The 24,586-nt window shown below is 45.7% G+C and overlaps 1 protein-coding gene across 7 annotated transcripts in view; it reads right to left on the reverse strand.

The window, feature by feature from the left end:
• PPP1R12B (protein phosphatase 1 regulatory subunit 12B) overlaps positions 1–24,586 on the reverse strand; it is an 81,267-nt gene that overhangs the window by 52,612 nt on the left and 4,069 nt on the right. For all 7 annotated transcript variants that reach the window (XM_015884831.3, XM_085527098.1, XM_015884835.3 and 4 more), the window contains exons 2-11: positions 11,808–11,938; positions 10,773–10,891; positions 8,810–8,969; positions 6,907–7,051; positions 5,798–5,872; positions 3,835–3,914; positions 3,136–3,281; positions 2,522–2,631; positions 1,231–1,428; positions 508–590 (exon numbers count right to left, since the gene is read on the reverse strand). In XM_015884831.3, the coding sequence (XP_015740317.1) occupies positions 508–590; positions 1,231–1,428; positions 2,522–2,631; positions 3,136–3,281; positions 3,835–3,914; positions 5,798–5,872; positions 6,907–7,051; positions 8,810–8,969; positions 10,773–10,891; positions 11,808–11,938 (1,247 nt within the window). The remainder of the gene's footprint in view (positions 1–507; positions 591–1,230; positions 1,429–2,521; positions 2,632–3,135; positions 3,282–3,834; positions 3,915–5,797; positions 5,873–6,906; positions 7,052–8,809; positions 8,970–10,772; positions 10,892–11,807; positions 11,939–24,586) is intronic.

The following is a 24,586-nucleotide window of genomic DNA, read 5'->3' on the forward strand; positions in this document are numbered from 1 at the left end:
AGCAGGGAGGTTCCAGCAAAAGATCAGCAAAGAATGTCAATCTGTTCTGAAGCTCCCTCCTGGTGGTCACGTCCTGAGACATCTCCACAACTGATCACAGTAACTGCTCTGTGTGTGCCTGCTCACCACTGCTGTGCAACTGGCTGAACATGAGGCCAGCTGAAAGCTTCCTCCACACTGTAATCCATATGAATGGCTAATTTCATCCACAAGTACACCTTGATATACTGGGTATTCATCCCATTTATACTTTGGTTCTGCCCAGAGGCAACTACAAACAACCCTCCAAAAGCAGCCCCTGCAACCTGAACAGCTCTGCAGTGATACAGGGGTGGAGAAAACAGTTGCTTGTCCTGCTTAACTAAATGAAAGGCAACGTACCAGAACTTAATGTAAATACCTGTGCAGATAGGACTGCTATAAAAATATGACCATTAATATAGGAAAAAAGATATTCCAGAGGAACTGCCTGCAAGACTGAAGCTGAGCCTTACATTCAAGTCTCACCTGTTTTCTTTCTCCTCTATGTCACTTGCACTGCTCAGTCTTCTGGGGGCTATTGTGGCAAGATAGCTCCTGTTCTCTTTATCCTGATGAAACAGAAGTAATTCAGCTGTAAATCTGATATACCTACAGCACATTCACAGACAAATAAATTCACTATCAGATTTATTCAATCACAACAGTATTTTCCTGTCTAAGGACAACTTCTCTTGGGTAAGAAATGTGACAGCATAAAAATATCCACCTCAAAGATGATTTCCTGAACAGCACCTTAGTAAATCTAACCAGCTTCCAACTAGAACTGCTTAAAAACGGACAGTAGTTACAGCTAGTGAATACATGGAAAGAGATTCACAAACACAGCTGGAAGATAGAGAGGGAATCTATTTAGATGATGTGGAAGGAGAGTTTGTGCTACTGTCTGGGTTTGATGTTTTCTGGTGAAGAATGGGCTATGCCAGATCAGGAGCCCATTCAAAACTGAGATAGAAACAGGTTGAAGGGGCACAGAACTCCAGTTCTGCAAGGACAGCTGTGCCAGGATTGCAATCATTAGGAAAAAGCACGTGTGTGTGCATATACAATAAAAAGAACTAGAGACACTCAAACCTGTTAAGGATACAAACCCAGCAGTAAGTGAAAATTAAAGAGAAACTGTCTTAAAACTGCAAGGTAAACATCTCAACTGGGATACAGTACAAAATCTTTGTGAAACACGAGCCAAACCTTTTCTTTGCTGTCCAACAACGCAGATATCCGAGGGGTGGATGAAGATCGATAGATAGAAGCAGCCTTATCTCTCTGTGCCTCACGAGTGGCAGTGACCTCACTCAGTGTGTTGTGGCTGCCAGTCTTCCGCAGACCCAACCTCCATGAGGAGGGCGACTCATCCTTCTGCTCATCAGACCTGTTGAGCCAACTGAACTGCAGAGGGGGGAAAAAGGAACATCAGAAGGTGAGAGCACTGCAAGGCTCCATTTTAGTTCTGAAAAATGCTTCAGTGGGCCTCACTTTATGCTGGGCTACACCCAAGGTGCATATTTGATAACATGCACAACTTTGGACCCCACAGCTCAATAGCAGTGTAGAAGAAGGGGAAGAGATTCAAAGGCAACAGGTAGAGCAAGAGAGCTTTTGTGTGAGCTGTGTAGGAGTCATCAGGCTGAGATGGGACTGACAAAAAAGGGCACACAGAGGGGTGAATCAGAATCCACTATTCATCATTCCTTCTCATAAAGGAACTTCAGCTAGAATTGGACAGAGAAGCAACAGTTTGATTTGAACAAGAAGTCAGATTTTGGTAAGAGGCAAAAAGTTAAGAAAAATGATGGCTTAGCAAGAATCCTTTTCCCTCTGGCACATAACTAGTGCTTCATTTTTGCAACAGTGCCTTCTGCCCTCCATATTCTGGTGCAAAAAGAAACGAGAAGCATAAGATACACATCTGAGGCAAAACACGGTGCCTCCCAGTGCCATCTGGCTGAGTGATGCATGAGGGGGAGAATTCAGATAAGATTTCAGTAACTGCTTCACCTTTGAAAAGCCTTCACAGCCTGTCTATCTAGTCACAGGCAAACCTTATCCTCTCTGCTTACTGGGCTGTAACGCTGTGTCACTGAATAAACAGGTCTGGCAAATGACACACTTCAGCCTAGGATGCCAAATTCAGTCCGATACCTCATAGCACAACCCTCTGGTGAAAGAGCTGCTGGTAAGAGACCAGCATCACCTACCTCAGAGCTGACAGGGGCACACAGCACTTGCGGCAAGTAAGGTTTCCTTGTGAATGCCAGGGTTTGTTTCTGAAGGTAATAGTCTAGAAGAGGCATTGTATGATACAAATATCCTCCTCTGTGCCAGACTTCTATAGCTGTTAATGCAGCATCTTTACCAAAATCAAAGCTGACTCCCAGAGGCAATTCAGGAAAGCACAGTAGTATGCAGAGCGTCTACTTCCCAGCTAACCCTACTGCTTTCAAGCACTGTTCCAGTCCCTGCTGATTCCAAATTCACTTACCCTTCTGGCAGATGCAGTGAAGGAGTTGGACTCTGGTGGTGGTATTTGCTCAGTGATGCTGGGCCTGCTTTCGTGGCTGGAGTGGTTGGCAAAGGACTCTTCCTTCCTTTCTACAGTTTTAAAAAGAAACCAAATGTTTCAGTATCACATTTTCCAAGGCCCTTCTTGACAAGCACACAAGTTAAGAGTTGCTGAACATAGATCACAAAGATGATGCCAAGGCTAAACGAGCTTTACTATAAGGAGGCTTTCTATTCACTAAATAGTTACTTCCACAGTCAGCAGGTGGATATATCTGCTAAGCAAACCTTTAGGACTTCACTCCCAGGTAAGAAAAGCTTCTGAGAAAGAAAGTCTGCCTTTAAGTGAGACCACTCACCAAACACAGCCCAATTTAACATGCCTGGGAAATGTCCTCCCCCCACCAACAATGCAACGTTTTCCTCTCCCTCAGTGAATAAAAACCTCATTCAGTTGTCTTCTACCATCTTGCAGCACACACACACATACACTTGAAGTAAGACTGCAGGATGTCTTTAACACAGTTAAAAAAAAACGCAGCTCTCAAATTCAGTCTGGGTAACTATTAAGCCTCAAACTGCACTGCATCTCACCTGACTCCTTTTCAGCATCTGATTCTGAAACTTCATCTTCTTCAGCTTCTTCCTCTTCTTCAGAGCTAGAACTGCTGGAGTCCTTGTTCTCTTCCTCCATCTCCACGGTCTTCAGCCTATCTTCCTCATAGAGAATTTTCTCTTTGCTGTAAGAAACAGGAATTTTAAGGGTTACCAAGTGAGTTATTTCTGAGCTCTGCTTCTCAGGAACACACAGACATGATTTGCTATGCACAGAAGATGCAAACTGACAAAAATCAGTCTGTATGCTCTGCATCCCAACCCTTCCAGCACTGCCCACCTCCCATGGATTGCAAAGCCGGTTTCCCATTTCCTAACTTTGTGGGCATTTCTCAAGAGTGAAGAAATGTGGTATCCTCTCTTTTCCTAAGGAAACACAATCCGCCATTGAGGCTGTACAGCTCTGCAGCTGCAAAGCAGTTCTCAGCCCAAAGGTCAAAATGATGAACAGGAAGAGAAGGTGGGGACCAAACAGCAGCCCAACTCCTTGCACTGGCACCCAATGGGTATGGTAAGAACCATCTAGGACTACATTAAAAAGAGGCTGAATTTGATAGGAATCAAGAAACAGGCACAAACAGCAGCAGACCTTTTAAAAGCAGCTGACAGTTTACAGGTGCTGCCCTTTTTTTGTGTGCAACTTTATTTTGTTCTTCAAAGAATGATAAAGAAACATACTTCATGAAGACTCCGCTTTGAGGTTTGCCATTCATGTCAGCTTCAATCAGCTTATTCCTCGTCTCCTTCTCACTTCGCAGCTGTCCAGGAGTCCAAGCAGATTGCAGAAAGAGAAAGAGACATCTTAGCATGGTGCTTCAGCACACCACTAAAATGCATGGTGCAAGGACACCTCAGCCTTGTTAGATGAAAAACACTAAATCTGCCTAGCAAGCACCTTCAGCAGGCGCACATCTGCAAGAGTGCTGCGTGTCCTGGTCTAGAGCTCTATCAGCATGTAGCTATAGACACAGAGCCCATCCTTAGCCTGCAGCTGCAAGGCAGTAAGGCTCAGCAGGAGTCTGCAGCAGTCTGTGCTGAGACTCAGAATCAAAGCGTGACGTTCATGGTACTGCTCTGCACCTGCTCACACAGACACAGAGCTGGAGGTCCATCCACATGCAGTCGGACACCCATGAAATCAGACTGGATTCAGCTTAAAATTTGCTGTCTGTGTCCCCATTAATGCACTTACAGTCAGGGGAAATCATTCAAGAATGCCCAGCATAGGGAGGGCAGATCTCCCATGTGGGTGGGCCATTCTAAAACCCCTCAGTGCCAAAATTCAGCACTGGACACAAATACCTGCAATCCATGCAGCAACCAAAGTGATCTCCCAGATAGAAACGTGTCCCTTCTGATGGACAAGACTGTAACCACAAAGAAACCCAACAAAACTAAAAGCACAGGGACAGCTGAGGTTAAAGAAATGAATAATGACCACAATTAAAGACTCACTTTGAAGCCTGTCCCCTTTGGATCACGTCTAGCTGAGTGACTCTTCCTGTCTGACAGAAGGAGCTGACAATGGCACAAGAATGAAGAACTCTGGAAATTCAGAATGTCGGATTCTTCCCTTCTTTCCAGTTCTGCTAAAACTTGCCACGTTCATTTAATAAATAGGGATGACCTTTATCTGGTTACTATCGCCTGCATAGCAAGCCTGAAAATAGGTCAGCACACATCCAAATAGGTCTCGTGGCTGCTTCTGTTGCTTTTCTTCTGAAGAATACATTTATCTGCACTATCCTGGTGCATCTGCATAGGAGGGAACCCACAGTGCAGTGCTGGTAGTATTTATCAACACCTCATTTAGGGAGAAGCTGATTAATTTTTAAAACCTTTCTGTGAATGCTAAGGATGCTATTTAAGGGTGACAGCAGCTGGGCTGTGATCAGAGCTCGAGTTCTACCACCCACATCATCAGTTCCTCAAAATACTCCACTGGGTTTTACCAGCAACGCTCTCATTATGTCTGCTTCTGAATCCAACGCTTTAAATGATATTTTCTGATATTTATGATTATTTTCTATTTGAAAAGATGTTGGGTTGGTTGTTTTTGGAAGCACATAATTGCACAAACCAGATGAAATAGGAAAATAAGTAACCCTGAACCTACTTTCTGGCCTGGTGACTGCCTTTACTTTGATCAAGATACATTTCTGCCTTTTTTTTTTTCCTCCTTAATGACAACTTTCTGCTATTAAATCCATCCAGTATCTCAGCTACATTATGAAGCAGCAGCTTAACATGGTTTGGAAATCAGAGATTGTTCTTAACAGTGACAATGCAATCCCTCAGATACAAACACACTGTGGCCTTGGGTAATTGCTCATTAAGTAAAGAGCAGTTTGACATTACAGAGTTTGTCAGCAAACAAAAGCAACGGAAGGAGCAATTGCAAAGACGAGCTACACATTATTTAGCAGCTTGCAGAACTGTGCATGTCAGCAGACCTTGATACCATCCAGTTTTCTACATTCCTATCTACTGAAAATACTGGTGTATTTAGAGATCCTTGAGTGAGTGACACAAAAAATAGCTGCACCTCCACTCCATGCTTCTGTTAATGCCATGTGCTTTAGAGAATATCTGTGCACTGAAGGTGATTGGAGAGGTGGAAAACTACCTGCCAAAAACTCACCACTGTCTGTTTCTTCTGCAGCATTTCTAGATGTTCAACCAGTCCTTCATCGGCCACGTCGAATGGCGTCTGGCCCTGATGCAGACAGAAGACAAGAGGTTATTCAATACAGCATGCCATTAACACTCAAAAAACCCCACTATTTATCAATGAAGAATTAATATGAATGTGCACTACAGCCACTCTGCCTCGATGCTGAGCAATGTTCTGTTGCGCTCTACAGCAGAGAAAGCCAAGTGACGGTGATGGTGGTTTCCTGTCAATCCCTCTATAGAGCAACTTCCACCAGGGAAGCACAGCTCCCTGATTGCTATGGCTCAGATCTAAGTCAAGACTGAAGTATGAGAGTATCTGTGCTGTGAAAAGCACAATCATGGACTGAGAAGGACTGCGAACAACTTGTTCTACTGCATTATTGTGTACCTGAACCTCCTGAAGGGCTGCTCCCACCATCAGCAGGCCAAAAAATCTGGGGGTTATTCCCACATCTGTGGCCATTCACAAATAAGAAAAACCCAAAAAATTACTTTGGTGCATAAAATTTACACCATGATGAGACTTGATGGCTAATGATCAAATAACTACAGATCGTCCTGGCCATCTGACTTAGCAAGGTAATAGTCTTTGACAGGAAATATCTGGCAACTGACTGAAGCAAATACAATTGTGTCTGTTTTTTTTTCACGTCTATCAAAATAGAAAACCCACACGCCTTCTGAACACTTTGGAAAAGCTTCTGATGGCATTAAAAACAAAAACAATTCCCCATATTTTGAATGCCACAGAGCTCACCATGCTAAATACTGCTTTTCTTTTGTTATTCAATATGTTGGGGTTATACCAAAATTAGCCCCTATCTTGGTCCTTGTTTCACCACTGATCTTTTCCAGTAATACCTACAATCTTTTCTTCCTTCCTCCTGCCAAGAGTCCTTATTTCTTGTTGCTTTTAAATGCTCTAGTACACATGCAGAACTGCTCACCATGTAACCTGACATGCTGCTGGATCAAACTGATAAGCAATCATGACACATGGCGATGAAGTTGAAATGCATCTTGCTATGAAATACACTGCGTGTTGTGCCTGCAGTGTCTGTTGTGCTTACTGACCAGCTTGTTCCTGACATCCATGTCACACAACGCCTCTGCCAAGATGGAGCAGGCTTCCTTCACCCCCCAGTGTGCAGCAGCGTGCAATGGAGTCCAGCCATCGTTGTCCTGGACGTTCAGATTAAATCCAGCCTGGATCAAGAGCCTGAGAAAAGAAGCAACATTAGTTCCTGCCCACTCAAGAATGACTTCTGTATTCTCTCCAGAACGTAATCTCTGTAACAAGCGAGTTGAGCAGAGCATCTGGCATGGAAAAGGCACTTGGTAACTCAGGTTTGGTGGTGGTTCTTCTGAAAAACAAGGCCACGTACTGTAGGAACAGTCTGCAAGGAGACAAAACGAGAGGCAGAGAGATTGCTGACTGCCATCACCAGCTGTTAAATGTGTAGGTTAAGTATGGACAACTCCAAATATGTGTTTATGCAGATCAGACCTTGCACAGCTAAAGCAAATCTTATCCAAGAGAACTGACTGGGAACATCCTTTCACCCTATTTACTGCCATACTGTCTTCCACCCGCTGCCCCCTCCTTCAGACCAAAGCACTGTGCTGCAATGCATCCGGGGCTTGAATATTTAAAACCAAAACAAACAGAAGAGAGACAATTGTCTGAAACTTCAGAGGCACATGCACAACAGCACACAAGTGATCAGGTGAAAGAACCGAGCGGCTCACGTATCAAAACTGACTGTTATCCAGCTGCTTAAATACTGAAGGACATCCCAGGGGAATTCTGCAGGTCTGGTACAACTGCCACTGAAAGTTTCCATGGTGGTGTTTCCACCTTCCTTCAGCTCAAGGGAAATCCAGCATGGCCCCAGAACAGCACAACAGCTTTACACTGCTGCTTAATAAAACACAGTGGTGCTCCAGAAGCAGTGTGCTTCCCCATCAAAGAAGTTTTACATCAGGTGCTGACTTTATGTTGATTCTCCAGCTGGCAAAATCGAGGAACACAGTTATTAAGAGACTTGAGGTCACAGAGAAATTCCATGTCTCATTTGAGTCAGCCAGCTGCTGGCTTTCAGCTCCTTTGGTTTAAGTCACTGAAGCTTTGTATTTGAACTTACAGGGTGGCCATAAAACACACAAGAGTGGAACAGTGTCAGCTCTCTGTGAGATCTGTTTATCACTACAGTATTTAATGCCAAGGAGTAGCTGAGCAGAAGTGGACATCTGGCAAATGGGGAAACACAGCTTCCATTGACTGGAGAGAAAACCTCCCAGTAAAAAACCCATGGGACCAACACCCCATATTGTTCAGAGGGATATTAGATTTCTACTCCATATGATCTGTGTTGAATTACCATTCTTGGGCACAGCAGAGATACAGACAGCTCATAACTCAATTATAAGCTCTAATGAGTGAATATTAAGAGGAAGCATAGAGATTAACAAAATTACTTGAGCTTGATAAGAAGCTTCTCTTACACATCAAGTCACATCACTTAAGACTATAAAATATGGAATCAAGGTGGATGAATGTTTCCAGAAAGCATTTCAACCTGAATATAACCAGCTCCATCCATCCATTATTTAGGAAGCTTTACTGCTGGGACATCCTGACTTGACTGTACGTGTAAAAATATTAATGTTTCATTGCCAGGAAGCACTACACTGATCAAGCTTATGTCTATAATGAGCTTATTAGTGCTGGAGCAGTAGAAGCAGAACTGCTACATGGTGGGATCTCTGTCACTGTTGATGGCTACAAGAGCAGTAGCATTAAGTGGTGGGGACACTGAAGCAAGGTGGACACTGCATTTTTCTATTAGTCTGCCATTTTGCTCATGTAAACTGTCAGGGTGTTTGTGATTGCCATGTATGAAACACCTAAAAAGCTATACATCCTCAGGAAAACCACATTCAGTTCAACACATCAGCCACGGGAAGGAGTTCCTACCTCATGACTTCAGAATAGCCCTTTGCTGAAGCAACATGAAGAGCTGTGGCACCCGTCTGAGGCTGCTTTACGTCTTCAATTCTCCCACTGTTCAGCCACTGCCGGGCATCCTGCAGCATCTGCTGCTCCTCTTCTTTCCTTGCCAGGTCTAGGTCTACACCTAAGACAGCAAAGCACAGAAGAGATTATCAGGTGAAAGCTCTCATGCACTGTGCAAACTTAACCTATTTTCCATTTGCTACACAAGATTAATAGCTTATGTCATCTTCCAAAAACATCAGCAAAAGCTCTTTCTGGCAGCTGGGAGATCTCCTGCATCATTGACAGAAACTTCAAAGCAGTCTGACTTAAAGCAAGAATAAATATTCCGTTCTGAAAGCTGAGGCACTGGTTGCAAACTCTGCTGGTCAGCTACCAGCTTAACTGAACCAGCCATGGGTGGAGGGGTTGTATCGCCAATATGCTGCATTCCAGCCTAAAAGAACCAATGCATGAGCAACAATTAACAACAATTAGTTGTACAGGATGTGCAGAAACAATCCTAAGGCATCCTCTGTAAGAGCAGCATAACCCAGCAGTGTTCTCATTGGAAATTCAGTAAGTGAGCAAGCTGCATGTAGAGAGTGCACCAGGGCCATTCCTTGCATGCATTTTGAGGGACATCTTTGATCAGCTCCTTCAAGCAGCAAACCACCAGATGCTGGTAAAACAGTTCTAAATCACTTTGATGATAGGAGGTGGAAATAAAAGGTCAAATTAAAACAACTCGAGATCAATACTGACAAGCAACGGGACCTATGGATCAGTTCTTTCACTATAACAACAACATGATTACCAAGGACATTGTAGGGCATAATACTTATAATAGAACAAAAGAAAACACTCCTCAACTCGAACTGAACTGAGAAATATTGCATGATGTTGCAAAGATTAAAATTGCAAACGGCTTCAAAACAAGAATTCCAAGTTTGCACGATGGTAGCAGCACATCTGTGGATATTAAATGAAACGCTACACATGCTCAGAGATCAAGAGAGACAGCACAAGTCCACAATACAGAAATCCATGGTGGATTCACATAGAAAGTTCATAGAAAGTCCATCTGGCTCAGGAATGCCTCGAGGCACAGAGGCTGCAGGCTGGGAAAATACTTGGGAGGGAAAACATGCACACTTGCCCTGTTCTTGTGCTTGCCCCAGGCATCTGCTCTCAGCTACAGCTGGAGACAAAGCTGGAGGGATGCTTATCTAAAGTTTATAACACGTTTATTCCAGCAATTATTGTCCTTTTAAACTGTGTAAATGGGAAGCTTCTCAGCAGAGCCAGATGGTTGTTTTAGGGCATCTTAGCAGGATGCTACCAACGTGGTGAAGCAAAACAAAATCCTAAGGAGTGTCAGGCAAAATATCTGCTGCAAAAGTGGAATTACTGCCTTAATGCCCTCTTAGGCTCTCAAATATGTTATTACAGCACATGGCTTTCATTTTAAGGAGAAACAGTTTGCAACCTTCAAGAATATCCCTGATGAACTTCGTAGGTAGGACTTAAATCTCTTATACATACATACGAACACCAAACCACCTGCAGATGAATTTCATGAGTATAGAGAAAGTCTTATACTGGCAAAGCAATTAAGGCACTGTCCAAGTCACTTCTACCACTTCACAGGGACAACTCACACAGACACGGCTGATGAGGAAAGGGGTAATAGCAGAGCAGATGGGCTGCACAAGTCTTGGGAAGGATCAGGATAAAGCAGGTCAATCTAGGACACACATAGCACTCCTGGTCCCCACTCTCAGCAGGGCTGCAAATCTCTCTTCAGCATCACCAAGCCGTAGTGAAACCAGACCTTCCATTGGTACCAGAGGTCAGAATTAAATCTCTCTTTTAAAATAAATGGATCTAAACAGAAACCCTTCTCTGTCTGACCGTCATGTATTCAATCCCACTGCTGACTTACCTTGTTTCTTTACTTGTTCCAGAAGCAGGTCCTTCATGGCTGCCTCTTCTGCAATGTCAGACGGGACTTCACCTTCACTGTTCACAGCAGCCACGTTGGCTCCATGACTAATTAAATACCTACATGAACAAGAGCCATGCCAATGCGTCAGACTTCACGTGAAGGCTTCGGAGCAACTAACACAGGAAACCAAGTGGCAGAACAAAGTATACAATCTTCTCAATCAAGTTCACTTACCAAACCAGCATTTCACATTCTTATCACATTTCAGCCCTATAAAAGCTCACTGCTAAGTGCAGTCAGTGGCTCTTGCAAATAACTTTTACTTCTCTGTTAACTACATCATTGCCCCCAGTTCTTGCACTCACCTGAGAGGTGATGCCTTTAATCCAAACTATCCTCAATGTTTTTATTTATTTCATTCAAAAAACAATTAATGCTTCCTTCTAACCCTTATATTTGCCACTTCTTTGGCTCTAGCTATTCCAGCCCTACAGGTCCCATATCTGAGCAGCTCCCAGCACAATTTGCTGGTGCACAAGCAGTGCTGCTAACTTCTCTGGGACAAACACAACTATTTTGCCCTTTGCAAGCATAACAAATGTTCAGATCAGCTGCAGACTGCAAGCCCTGCAATCAGCAAGCATGCAGAGACTCAAATCTTTATTGGGAGTCACCTGCAGCAGGTTACTGCTCTGCCCTAAACATCAGGGCAAAACTCTCCATGCTCTGCTGCACCTATGTGCTCACCAGCTCCTGCCAGCCCTCATGTTTCCCCTCTGCATAGGGTTTTAGCACAGTACCTAACAAAGCATAAATCACTTGAATGGGATCAGTAAAGGACGAGCAGTTATAGGTGCCACCCCAGCAGTAGCAAATTCTGGATTTAATAAAAGAAGGAAGGCGGCTTCTTTCTTTTATTGTTGCTTCCAAAACACTGTATGAGCTTCAGAACATCGATCATTGCTGTACCCACTCCAAAGAGGAGGATGTGCAAAGTGCTACTGATACCCGAATAACCTGAAACTCACTCACTCTGCTATGTTCAGGTAGCCACACGATGCCACTGCGTGCAGGGGGGTCCAGCCCTCGTTATCTTGCTGGTTCACATTGGCTCCATTTTCTACAAGGAACTTCACCATGTCCAGGTTCTCGTCTATACAGGCCTGGGGGAGAGAAGGGAAGAATTGGAGAAAAAAACCAAAACAACCATAAATGCAATGATGTTAAACCAAGTGAACAACTCCCATTGGCAGTTTGTTGGCAGCAGAGGAAGCACACCTTCAAGCAGAGCATCTGCATGCTGGATGGAGCCCCTTGCTCCATCCATTGTAGCAACAGCATTATAGCATCAACATTATACATCCATTATAGCAACAACATTATAGCAACAGCAGCATTTTATAGACATGACTGCACAAGAAAAAATAAAGCCGAATGTGAAATGGCAATATATGAAGTACAGCTTTATTCAGCAGTGCTTATTCTCCTGACTATAGCAAAGTACAACTTTCTCTGTTAGATCTACAGACCCAGCAAGCTATTGAAGGGAATGACAACCCTTTATTAGCTGCTCTATTAACTGCAGAGCTGGAATTTACAGAAACCTGCTAGCTTTGAAGTTGCCAGAAGAAAACCCAGCTGGATTTTCAGGTCTCAGCAGTTCTGTAAGGTGGAATTCCACCTTCCTCAGATTCCTGGCTACAGCAATGATCCGTGTTGCATTTTCAGGTCACTGGAGGCTGCTATTTAGGGACGAGCTGGCAACTTAACACGTGTCCTAGCACACGTGCCTCAGCTAAGGAGCACCAAGCATGACTTGGAGGCAAAAGGAGTCTCATAGGTGTGTTCAGCTATAGGCAGAACCCAGCTCCTCACTATGAGGAAGGCAAGGAGCTCAGTCATGAGTCCCCCCAAAGCTGGGTCCCTTTGCACAGCTTGGTGTGGGTGCATCCAGTCAGGAGGCTTCCAGCTGATATCGAGCAATGCTCACTGCTCTCCAATTTCAGCACTTGCTATGGGAGGGAAGGAAGCATCTCTATGCAAAACCCCCCCAAAGAAACAATCCCGCACTATCTCATACAAATTACTCTTATCAGTGAGTTATTCAGACCTTAATGTGGGAACGCAACCATTACAAATAACTTTTTAGTTAAAGCCAACACATAGAGGTGCATCACAGACAGCTGTGCCTTTCCTGCATGGTTCCTATGGAACACACACTGGGACCAGAAGGGATAATGGGATGAAGCATCAAGGTAGGACAGAGGGAAGGGCAGCTGCCTGGGGCTGCAATGTATTCTTATGTATCCTGCTAAGTATCAACCAAGGAACAGGCACATGTTTGTATAGAACCCCTATCCAAACATAGGATAGTTCCTCAAACCAGGCCATAAGGAAGAAGAATCTCCAGGCTGAGATCTCAAGGCACACATCTGCCCATGCAGCACAGGGAGCTCTCTGCAAAAGGTATCAGCTGGGAGATTCCCTGAGCTACCTGCAGACACCACTCATTGAGAGCCAGAGGGCAAATTTCACCTTCTGCTTCAGCAAAGCAGGTTTCCTGAGGTTATGGAGGAAGGAGAAGAGGGCAGAGAGGAAGTGAAGCAGCCAATGTGTCCTCTCTTAAGTACTATTAATCCCTCAGCCTTAAATTTAGGAGAGTGGTAAGTTCAGTAACCTGAGAGGATCTATCGCTATGCAAAGTCCTCCTCTTTTATGTGATGCGGCATTCCTTGGTACATGGTAGGAATATCTTACATCAGACAGCAATAGCACAAAGCACACACCTGCCTCCCAGCCCAGAAGTGAGGAAAGAGAAGGAGCGCTGCCTTATTGGCATGGAGCTGTTTGATGTGAGAAACTCTCCTCTCCTATTTTGATGTGGGGATTTGCTTTGCAGAGAGTAAAATAGACAAGCAGGCCATCAACAATCCATCCCTCTACCCAGAGACCCCAGCCTGGCTTATCTTCTGCCATTCCAGTACTTTCCGTGGCTATAGATTAGACCCAACCCCTTCTAGAACAGCCATCACATATTCCAGCCTTACTGTGGTGCAAACTGCACCCAGAGCCCATGATCACCACTGAGCTGCTCACAGTGCTGGCTGATGGAGCCCAAAGCCCATTGGTGGGCAGGCTGCCCTCCCCAGTCACACATCCCTTCTGCCCCTGGCAGAGGATCAGCGCAGAGCAGTTTTTTCCATAGGGAGGAAGAGTTCAGCTTCTAAAACCTGCTGATCTGATGCTGCCTTCCCCCTCCTGATAACAGCTGTAGCCCTTCACACACAGCAACACACACTGATGGTTTTTTGCCACCGCTGACATTCTTCTTTAAAGCATGAGCTTTATATCACCAGTAATGAAAAAGGGCCACCAGGAAACGTCACACAACAGTTCTGCAAAGCTCCGCCTGCCTGGCAAGGCTCATCCAACAGCCAGACACAATCTGATCGTTATCTTGAATGAAACCTCATTATTATAACATTGTTAGCATTTGCTCCTTCCTTGGAGCACACAAACCTTGTCTGACTTCTGATGGCTATCAGCAGCTCAGCAGCTGCCAAGGCTGGGCCTGCCTATCTCCTGGGCCTGCCTATCTCCTGGGCCTGCCTGCAGGGGAGATGGCAATGCCAGGAGCAAAAGGAGCAGGGTGGGCAGAGACCTGGGTGGTCACAGCAGCAGCCTAGATCACATATGTCACTGCTTGGAAACAGCACAGCCCCGCTCACTTTTTGGGCATACACCAAACTGAGCACATCCTGCCTTGCTCTGGGGCAGCCTCAGCTCCAGTCCTGTGAGCGGGTTTGGGTGCCATGCTGTAAGAATAACACAGAGAGAACACAAAGGAGGGGTGCCAAAGTGGGAAAGGGTTTTTGGGGTACAAGGTGTAGCTGAGGGCACTGCATTTGGCTCACACCAGTACATTAACACAACCCAGTGCTGGGGTTTTCAAGCTGAAAAGCTGTCATCAGTGCTCAGTGTGTGCACCTCAGCAGCTGTTGGCTGCACCAGCACACCTAACAAGCACAAAGCTGGCTGAGAGCACGCTGCATTGCTAAATGCAGCCCCACTGAGTAAATATTTAGTTTACAAACAGTATATTCCATCACCCGGTGTCATACGATCATGTAATAAAATAGCAGCAGTAATCAAGAGCTCGGAATCAAAGTCAGCCAGGAAACCTGTAATAACTCCTGTGGTTTTAATTTGGGCTGTATTTAATTCTCTGGTGCTCCAGCCTCCGCTGCTGAGGATTAAAGTGAGAAGTTATGCATTTTCTTGAGGCAGAGGTATGATATAGGGGGGAGGAAGAAGACAGGACTTCTGCCTCATCTTCTGTGCCGTGTGCCTCTGCTATGAAGACATCAGTCCCATGACACAGTGCTATCCTGGTAACTTCTGCAGGCCAGAAGAGTGAAAATCTAATAATCCTACTGTGTCACCTTCTCAGGTAACACTCCTCATGGCTCCTGCATAGAAGTCGTGCCTGGTAATGCCACTTGTCACATGCAAATACAGCATGCAAACTGCCTGGTCACACACGCTGCTGTCACAGTGAGCATTCAGGGTGTCAGAGCAGCACAGGCAAATACACACATTTACACTGTGCCTGCAGCCATTCCCCTCCAGCACTGATATCTCAGTGGTTGTGATGCTTTGCCTGCCCACACCTCTAGCTTCCTTCTGCTGAATTATGTTTCTATGCTGGAAACTCAACCTGGGCTCTTTTGGATGGCAGAGGCTGCACCACCCACAAGCTGTAAAAGATTCTGCATGAGATATGGCACAACAAAAGTGGGTTTGGTTCAGACTTCTTCCTAACATTAGCAGCAGGATTAGCTTTGACAACATCAGACAGAACCACATCGTATCAAAACCCACCTAAATGAAGAGCTCGAGTGCTCCTGTAGCAAACACAGACAATGAGAAGCACTAAACTCAAGGCCAAATGTTCTCCCAAGTCCATCTGAGACCACTCCACAGCAGCTTAAGGAGGTTTAAATGCAGATTGCCGGCCCCACCTGCCCCAGCCATATGTTCCCACACCTTCCTATGCACAAGATTTACTTGGCCCGCATTTCAAACTGTAAATCAGCCTTCAGTAAGCAGATAGAGGACAGCCCACCTCCCAGTGCTGCTCCCATTGAGCAGCTTTAGAAATGGTCAGTTACTGCAAAGCAGAAGAACACACTGATGTCAGTGACCACTGACTGCTAACACAGTGGACTGGGAGGAATAACAGACCGTAATATCCTGATGTCACAACACAGGTCACAATATAAGAGATTAAATGACAAGATTTAGGTTATATTCTCCTGACGTAAGTCTAAAATACATGGAACAAGGCTAACCTGGAGCTGCAGGGAGTCAATCTTCCCCTGAATGCAAAGAGAAAATATATGATGTCAATGTATCCCACAAATGGGCAGCAGCCCTTAAAGGAAGGCGAGCCTGATGACAGCTGAACAGCATCAGGGTTAAATCCAGGAACACCGAGAGAGCCCTTCACAGAAAACAAAGAGAAAAGCACTCCTGAAATAGCCTCACAACTGTCAGCACCAGCAACTGCCAGCACCCAGGGCTAACCTTGTTACATGCCTCACCATCCCAGCTCTGCACCTCAGGGGGCTTCTGTCACAACTACCAAATATCCCCTTTCCAAGTGACCCTGTCCTGCAGCAGCATGGCCTGCGTGGGCTGGGAGCATGAGAAGCACAAAAGCTGCCCAACATGAAGCAGTGCTGGGCAGAATCCATGCCAGTCATCAAAAGGAGCTAAGGACAAATCTCTCCCAACCATTAACACAACAAAAACCCAGACGAGCAAGAGGGAGAAGTGGGATGCTGCAAAGGCATAATTACTTCTGGAAACTTCTTGACAATTAGCAGGACTTGTGCTTTAGCTGTGCAATGGCACTGCTGGGAGCACAGCAGCCCATGTGCTGCATTGCTGCTGCCTGGCGCTGTTATCTGCTCCCTGCAGGGTGGCCCTCATATGCTGCAGCTTCCAGCACTGCCTTCTTTAGGCAACAGGAATCAATGCTTTAATGAAAGAGGAGGTCAGAGGGACATGCACACACTGCCCAGCCCAGCACAGCTGGGCAGAACTGAATGTCTCCAGTCAACCCATTGCTTGGGAAGGCACACAGCACTGCCAGCCTTCCTGCCCTGTGCTCAGCATTGCCCATCAAACAGCACTCAGGTGAAACCAGGCAGGTTAGCAACATCAGTGATCCACTGTGCACAGAGCTGGGATCAGCCCTTCTGCCACACTGCCACCATCACTCCTTCAAATCCAACCCGGATCCTTCAAATCCAACCTGGATCATCATCTCACTCTCTTTTCACCATCTCCCTACTTCCAGCTTTGATTTTGATACCCATTCTTTCGACAGCAGTTGGAGGCTTCATACCATCTGAGAAGAGCTTGAAGCGAGTCCAGTGCTTGATCAAGCGCCAGCACTAAAAATAAAGTCTTTCTGTCACTGAAAAGCAGGGGCTGCCAGTTTCCTACTGGTGCAGAGCAGCATTAGCATTTCAAGTCACACCAGTTCAGCCGTTCTGACCACTCGGTGTGTCATTGCTCCACTCAGCCTGTGCTCACTGGCACCGGATCAAGGCATGAAATACAAAATCCTGCCCTTAAATTAAGGATATTTTACTCCCCGACCGAAATAACTACATTTCTTTAATTAAAAAGCTCGCAAGAGTTTCACTCCTGTGTGAAAGATGGCCATCCATTTGCCATAGGTTTAATTAGCAAGGGAATGCTCTGCTGAGCTGTTCTTCAGCTCTGAAAGGTGCTCCATCAGTGGCAGTGCTGTACTCATTCAACCTCATTCTTACAGGTGCAAGCACCTACAAAGCCAAGCAGGAGTTACAGATGGACACAGCCAAAGTGTCAACTTTCCCCAGTGACATTAATGATGTTTAGGGACCCGTGGCCTCAGTGATCAAAGAATCTGACCTGATCCAAGCTTTTACATCTTCCGTAAGTGAAATGTACACCCGGTCACTCGCTCCACTGCCATGCAGATTCCCTGCGTGGTTCAGATAGCAGCAGCCCAGTACAACTCCTGAGTGCTCCATCAGGGCTTCTAAGTGTCACACAGCCCCGAAGAGCTGATGCCAAAAAAGGACACAGACAGAAAAGGGTAAAGCAATAAAGCAAAGGGAGGACTGCAGGGCGAGCAAGCTCTCCACCTCCAGAGCTGTTTGCAGAAGCAGCAGCCAAGCAGTAGTTAGGACAACAGGTGAACTCACCCTTCAAGTAAAACAAACCCAGGTGGAAGCCCAGCTAGAGGATGGCCATTTCCACCTTCACTGTGCTATGTCACCTGTGCAACAGGCTGCGCCACAGGAGGGTGGCAACAGGGAAACCTCAAGCTGAGTGCCACAATACGGATGGTAAACATTGAGGAGAGGGCAGGGTCTGCTGTCAGAGCTATTTAACAACCTCACCTCAGGGCAGCTCAACCCAATTTCTGTTGAGGATTGGAAGCAATGAGCAGGACTCAGGGTACCACAGAGCAGTCCCAGCTCAGTGCCTGGAAGAACAGCAGCTCAGTGGGGAGGAGCTGAGGTTGCAGGAAGAATCCTGCCGGTGGGTCCTTCCCAGCTCAGTAACATCTTAGCTTGGCCAGGTCAGATGAGCAGGACGTGCCTCACTGCACGGCTGAGGAATGGACAGGAGGGTTCATTAGGATGTGAGGAAACACCCAGGATAGAGAGATCTTATCAAAACCCCATGTAACCAAGCTGCTGGCACTGACATTAGCAGATGGCAGAATGCAGGATAACAAACACATGGGTAGACGTGATATTTTGGAAGAGGGCACCGAGGCTTTTACAAAGGGAAGCTGTAAGATATACAAACCCACTGGAGCTCCTTGGAGGTAAATGAGAATGAAGGGCAATGCAAACCAAGCAGCTCCTCAGCACAGCTGGCATGGCTAGGATGGAAGGTCCCTGCATGGCTACAAATACCTGCACAGCAGGGACAGCCCTGAAGCAGGTTTTCTTCCCAACAAACCTTTCCTGAGCTCTGTGCTGCCCAATGTGATGAACAAAGGGTCCCAAAGATAAGGTGAATAGCGAGGTGATAAAGTTTGCTGCTGAAACTATTCAGGAGAGGAAAGAAAAGGATGAATCTCACAATTGTGAGTGCTGAGAAAATGACAAATGAAATTCAATGCGGGTAACTGTGAAGTGAATCACAGGCAAAAAAAAAGGAATGCCTAATGCCACGCACCAAAAGGAAAGGCTTTGAGCTTATTACTGCCATTCAGGAATGAGCTCTCAGGGTTATAACAAATAACTGTAGGAAAACAGCAGCTCCAGGCTCAGAAAGCAAAGAAAATGTTAGAAATTGGATGGAAAAGAATAAAACCAGAAAGTATCACTGGGCCTCTATATAAATAGATGGCACATTGTGCTTCCATGAGGCTGGTTGGGAAGGTCGATTAGAACTGGCTTTACTGTAGCAACTGAGGATAACAAAGTATTCCAGCCCTGTCCTGAAAGGGAAAGCAATGGGCCGGAATCCAGGGGAGATGCACATGGCAGCCCCAAGGGCTTCCATTACTGTAACACTGCCACGTGAAAGATAACCCTGCAATCACATCACATTAGAGCATCTTGTTCTCCCCAGCACAGCAGTTCTCGGTGTGGATGAGGCCTTGGTTGTTAAGTCAGCAGCACAGTGTGCAGGAAGCTGGCTGGAATGCCAGCACACGGAACCACTGCCAATGACCACAATCAATTCTTTGTTCCTTGGTTCCTTTTTGCAACACTGAAAAATGTTCTTAAAGATTAAGAGCACCTAAACTAAATGGAAACGAATGGAATTTGTGTATCGATGCAGTCGTAGATGGAAGAGGAGCCAAAACCTGAAATAGCCATAAGACAATATTTGGCCATAAGCACTGGGCTCTTTCTATAGTCGCCATTAAAAGGGATCAAAAATAACTTGTGCAATATGCTCTGAAGTCTAAACCTTGGCTCTGCTGGCACACAGGCTGGCGCAGCCCTGAAGTCTCCCAACAAGAGGCAGACAAATGTTCCACTTATCTTATTCAGTGTGAGGGAATGCTTGTTCAGAATAACTCAAGTGATATCAATTTAGAAGACAAACCATTCAGAGCCATGAAGGTCACACTCTGTTTGTCAGCCATCCAAAGCAGACAAGAAAAGCCACTACAAACTTAAAGCTGAAATGAGTCCTTTGCAAGAATACTTCCATCCTGTGCTCAGCTGGATGCATTAGTTCAGGATATGGCGAGCTGGGAATAGAAAAAGGGGCTAAAAGTCACACATCACCAAGGTAATATTCCATACACATTCATCTTTATAGCACAGAGGACACTAAGAAACACGACCTTTGTGCTGCTGCAGCAAAACCACCCACAAATTCAATAACATTTCCCATTAAATAAGGAGCATTATTGCTCATGAATTGCACAATGCAATGATATTTGGCTGCTTAAAAATCACCCAGTTTTAATTTGAAAGCTTGAACATTTGAGAAGAAACCTGGCTGTATCGATCCTGTCCTGTCACATTGCTGCCACTGAGCATGTTTAATAGCCACAAGTCCACACTTTTTGTGCTGGGTGGAAAGAAAAACCCAACACCTTTTAAGATTCCCAATGTCCTTCAGTTTTTCTTAGCAGTGGCAACAAACATCAGTGAAGCAATAATTATGAGCACAACTTTTACCTTTAAAGCTTGTGCATAGAGAGCAAGCACCCCACAAGCTAAGGCAGGTGAGGAGGACACCAGCAGGCAGCACACAGCTCAACCTGCTTCCAAAGAACAATAAAGAAGCCCAAAGCAAGACAAGAACTGAAAGCACACATCAAGTGATAAAAGCGGCTTTAAAGGCTTAACCCACGTACCAGCTCCTCTGGAAGAAGGCCAGCAGTACTTACTAACCCTCTCTAGACAGAGCTATTTAAGTTCAGTATTCATAAGCCTGCTTGAGATGATTGCTGTAGGCTGCTTAAAACCCACCTCTTCTATCAGAAAACGCAGACGTGCTGATATGTATAACACAGCATTGGGCATGTGCTATCGAGCTGTTGTGAAAGCACCTATGCCAGAGTTATCATTTTAGTTAGAATCAAACATTCAGCTCTTCAGAAGCTCAGGATTTCTGTTGGCAGTGGCAGGATCTCTGGTAAATGGTAGGACCTGGAGCCTAACCTAGGACCTATCCTAACCCTAACCCCACTTGTACCCTAACAATTAAAAGCAGCCCCATTACATACACAGCCTGCTGGGTCACAGTTCAGCTTCTCTGACAATTTCCCAGGGAATAAATCCCTATTAACACACATTGTGCCAAGTATCAATCCACCACTCAAAACCCATCACCAATAACGGTACAGGATAAAGCTGATGCTCATACAAATTCAGATCCTGGAAGAAAATCCACCTGCATCACACTTTGAGCTTAGAAGAACAGCTGCAGTGGTACTGCAGAATGCATCCATCCAGGCAACAAAGCAGTTGGGCCCCATCAGCTCCAACTGCCTGGCATCCCTTGGTCATGGTATTGCATTTCTCAACCCCAGCTAAGCAGACATAACCCAGGTTAGATGGGCAGAGGCCACACAGCAGAGATGCTGCGAGTCCTGCCTCAATGCACCAGCGTTGTGTTCATACACAGCCCGGCAGCACCCTGTCCATAGGTTGCTGCCATCACAAACCTTCAGATGTAGAAAGCAGAAAGCTTTGTAACAAAATACCGTTAACTGTCTAAGACAGCAAGGAACGACACATTATAAATAGGAGGTGGCTTCAGATGGATTCCAGAAATGGATGGTGAGCAACCACTGTGGCAAATCAATGCTCCAGTACCAAGCAGCAGAGAGGGGCCAGCTTGAGCTCTACCCTGAAAAGGCAGTGACACATAAAAGGCCACTGGCAGGTGCTCACCCACATTCTGTACATTTCACAAAGATTTATGAGCAAGGCTGAATGCTGGAAAAGCAATGCTGGAATCGCCGGTGTCCCTCTGCAAGGTCAGCTTGTTGTATCATGGAAACATTCCTAGGGAGACCTATAAGTGAAGACTGCCCTGGTTTGCTCAGTTACAGGAAAGAAGCTTCCAAGAAAAAGCAATGTGCTGAAAACTAAAACCCAACAGAAAACCACCATGAAAGAAACCACAGCGTTTATCCCTCAGGAAGGATTGTGCTTAGGATGGAGAAGGATCATATATGAGATGGAAGGAGACTGATCTTTCCAAAATGAGGGTAGTTAGGTGTATTTTCCCTGTTCGTTTTTAACTACTGTACGTGATAATTAATGCTGTCACAAGGAGCTGCGTGGGTGTCTGAAGAGAGGATTCTGATGTCCACGTTCTCAACAGCTTAAGAAGGCAGCACTATGATCAATGTGCTCACCTGGCACCTAGCAAGGCTACAGGAAAGAAGATGGGGTCCCACGAGCTGCAGAGCTCTTCCCACATCATTTGTGCTGAAGAAAACCCATGTAAACCCCATTGAATCACCCCCACTCAATGCACAGCAACCATCTCTGAGCTGCAGCTCCCGGCGCCGTGCAGATCAGTTTGCTGCAGCCCAATAAAGGAGATGGCAGGGACAGCTGTTGCACCTCCCCTCAGGACGGCTGAAAATAAACTGCAGACTCAGACCCCGGGGTTTATACCGGGCACCTTCACCATGATCGGGCCGTGCTGTTACCACGGGGTCAGACAGAATTGCTCATAGAGAAGAGCCTGCAATGTGCATCAGTGTGGGGCTGCTGCTCCCCAGCACAGCAGGGCATTCTCCAAACACCACTTGTTAACATGCAGAGAAGATATATCCAAGCATTTAATGCCCCCCCTGCCCTCTATTTATACAGCCACTTAACGCAGTATTCCCCTCTCCCAGCCACCTTAAAAATACAGCTCTAATACACACAGCCTGACATGTCTTTCTGACTTATGGTATGTAATAATCCTCATTGAGAGGCAGCATACCAGCCCCACAGCCTTATATTTCAGTATTAGCCAGTTATTATCTCAATATATTACAACACATTGCAGTTAAGGTGTCTCATGAGTCCCACAGCACCTAATCTGAATTCAAAGTCTCTGTACCTGTTGGCAACAGAACCAGCTCCCAGTCCCTAACACTCACCATTAAAATATGCAAGAGGTGATATAAATCACAATGGTAATACCAGGATGCTGCTGGCTTCACCCAGTTACAGCAGAGTGCTGCACATAAACACCATCCTTAACATTTCAGTGGGTTTCATCCACGTTAACACGAGCTGTAAGACACGAGCCCAGGGCAGCAGCCCTTTGCAGGCCCTGCATTCATGGCCCATTCCTGTGTTTTTGCTGAGGCAGCTCTCAACCTTATGAAACGATGTTGATTCAGACAAGCACGCAGCATTAATGACGTGTCTCCATCTCTAATGCAGGCTTGAGAATCTCATTTGTCAAAGTCAGAAAGCTTCTGGTACCTATTACATAGAACAAACTTTCCTCCAGTTCCCTTTACTTCTCATAGGAGTAGAGCTCTGCACAGCCCAGCAATGCTGTGGATGTGATGGATATGAGGAGCTGCCCCTGCACAGAACCAAAGGACCAGGCACGTCACTTCTGCTCACTGCCATATAGCAAAACTGCAGCTGAAACCTCACTTGTTCACTGCTTATGGAAGGATCAGAGCTCTAGATGGGTAAATAGAGGCTGAGGAAGGAAACAAAGATGCACATTTCCCACCAGAAATACCCACCTACTTACTAAAGCACCGCTTCCTCCCAGCACCCAGCAGCTGAGCACTGCTGTGGATGGCTTTGGTTTGCAAAAGCCTTACAGAGAAACTGCCCCAAAGCAAAACAAAGGCTTTCCCCGAGTGCAGCAGCTCCGACTCATTTCACTTCAAGGTTAGTTTGTTTAGTCTGGAGTTAATTGTGCCCACTGCGGAGGTTGTTTTGAAACAGAGACACAAAGGACAGACAACTGAATGAATCCATGGGGACAAAACACGAAGCCAGAAGTGGGACTGAGTAAGCCGAAAGCAAGAGAATAAATGCATTAGGTTGGTGAAACTGCACTTCAGATTGGAACTACGTCCAACACATTCATGCTGCATGTCAGCAACCCAGCTTCCTCACTTCAGGCAGAGGACATTCCGTTGTACCCCCATTTATAAGGGAAGGCTGAAGTAAAGCATTGCCCTATTGATAAAGCTGAACCCTGACAGCATCAGATTCAGATTGATGAGCAATATTAAGCATAGATTGCAGCTTCTACTTTCATGAACAGAAGCACATCTTCGGAAAGAAACTCTGCAGAGCGCAGTGGAAAAGGTCTGACTGTCCCCAGATAACATTCTCTCCTAAGGATTAAGGTATTTTTAGACAATGCAGCCACCTAGTTTTAAAAAACACAGCCTGATGTATGACACCATTGCCCTCAGTTCAAAGACCTGAAGCTGAATTACCTTCAAGAACAACTGTGATACCCCCAAACACATGTAGGTAATACCAGGAAGGTCTTTTCCAGCCTCACTCATTCTGTGATGGAGTTTCTGTGTCACTCAGTGTACACTGTGCTACAACCCAAGGCACAAGCTGCCTTTTACCTTTTAGTGACCAAGTCCTCCTCTGTGTGAGCAGCCACTGCCCTTCTGGGAGCAATGCTGACTCCATCCTGGTTATCCTGCAATGAAACCCACTCTGCTTCAGCCTCCACTGCAGCTCCTACAGAGCAACAAGCAAACCTCTACCCCATGCACCATCCTAGATGGAAAACCATCAGCCCCACAACCCACCTGTGGACTTTTTGGT

Source organism: Coturnix japonica, chromosome 38 (genome assembly GCF_054131305.1).
Source record: "Coturnix japonica strain WE chromosome 38, WE-NBRP24, whole genome shotgun sequence".
NCBI classification, from domain to species: Eukaryota; Metazoa; Chordata; class Aves; order Galliformes; family Phasianidae; genus Coturnix; species Coturnix japonica.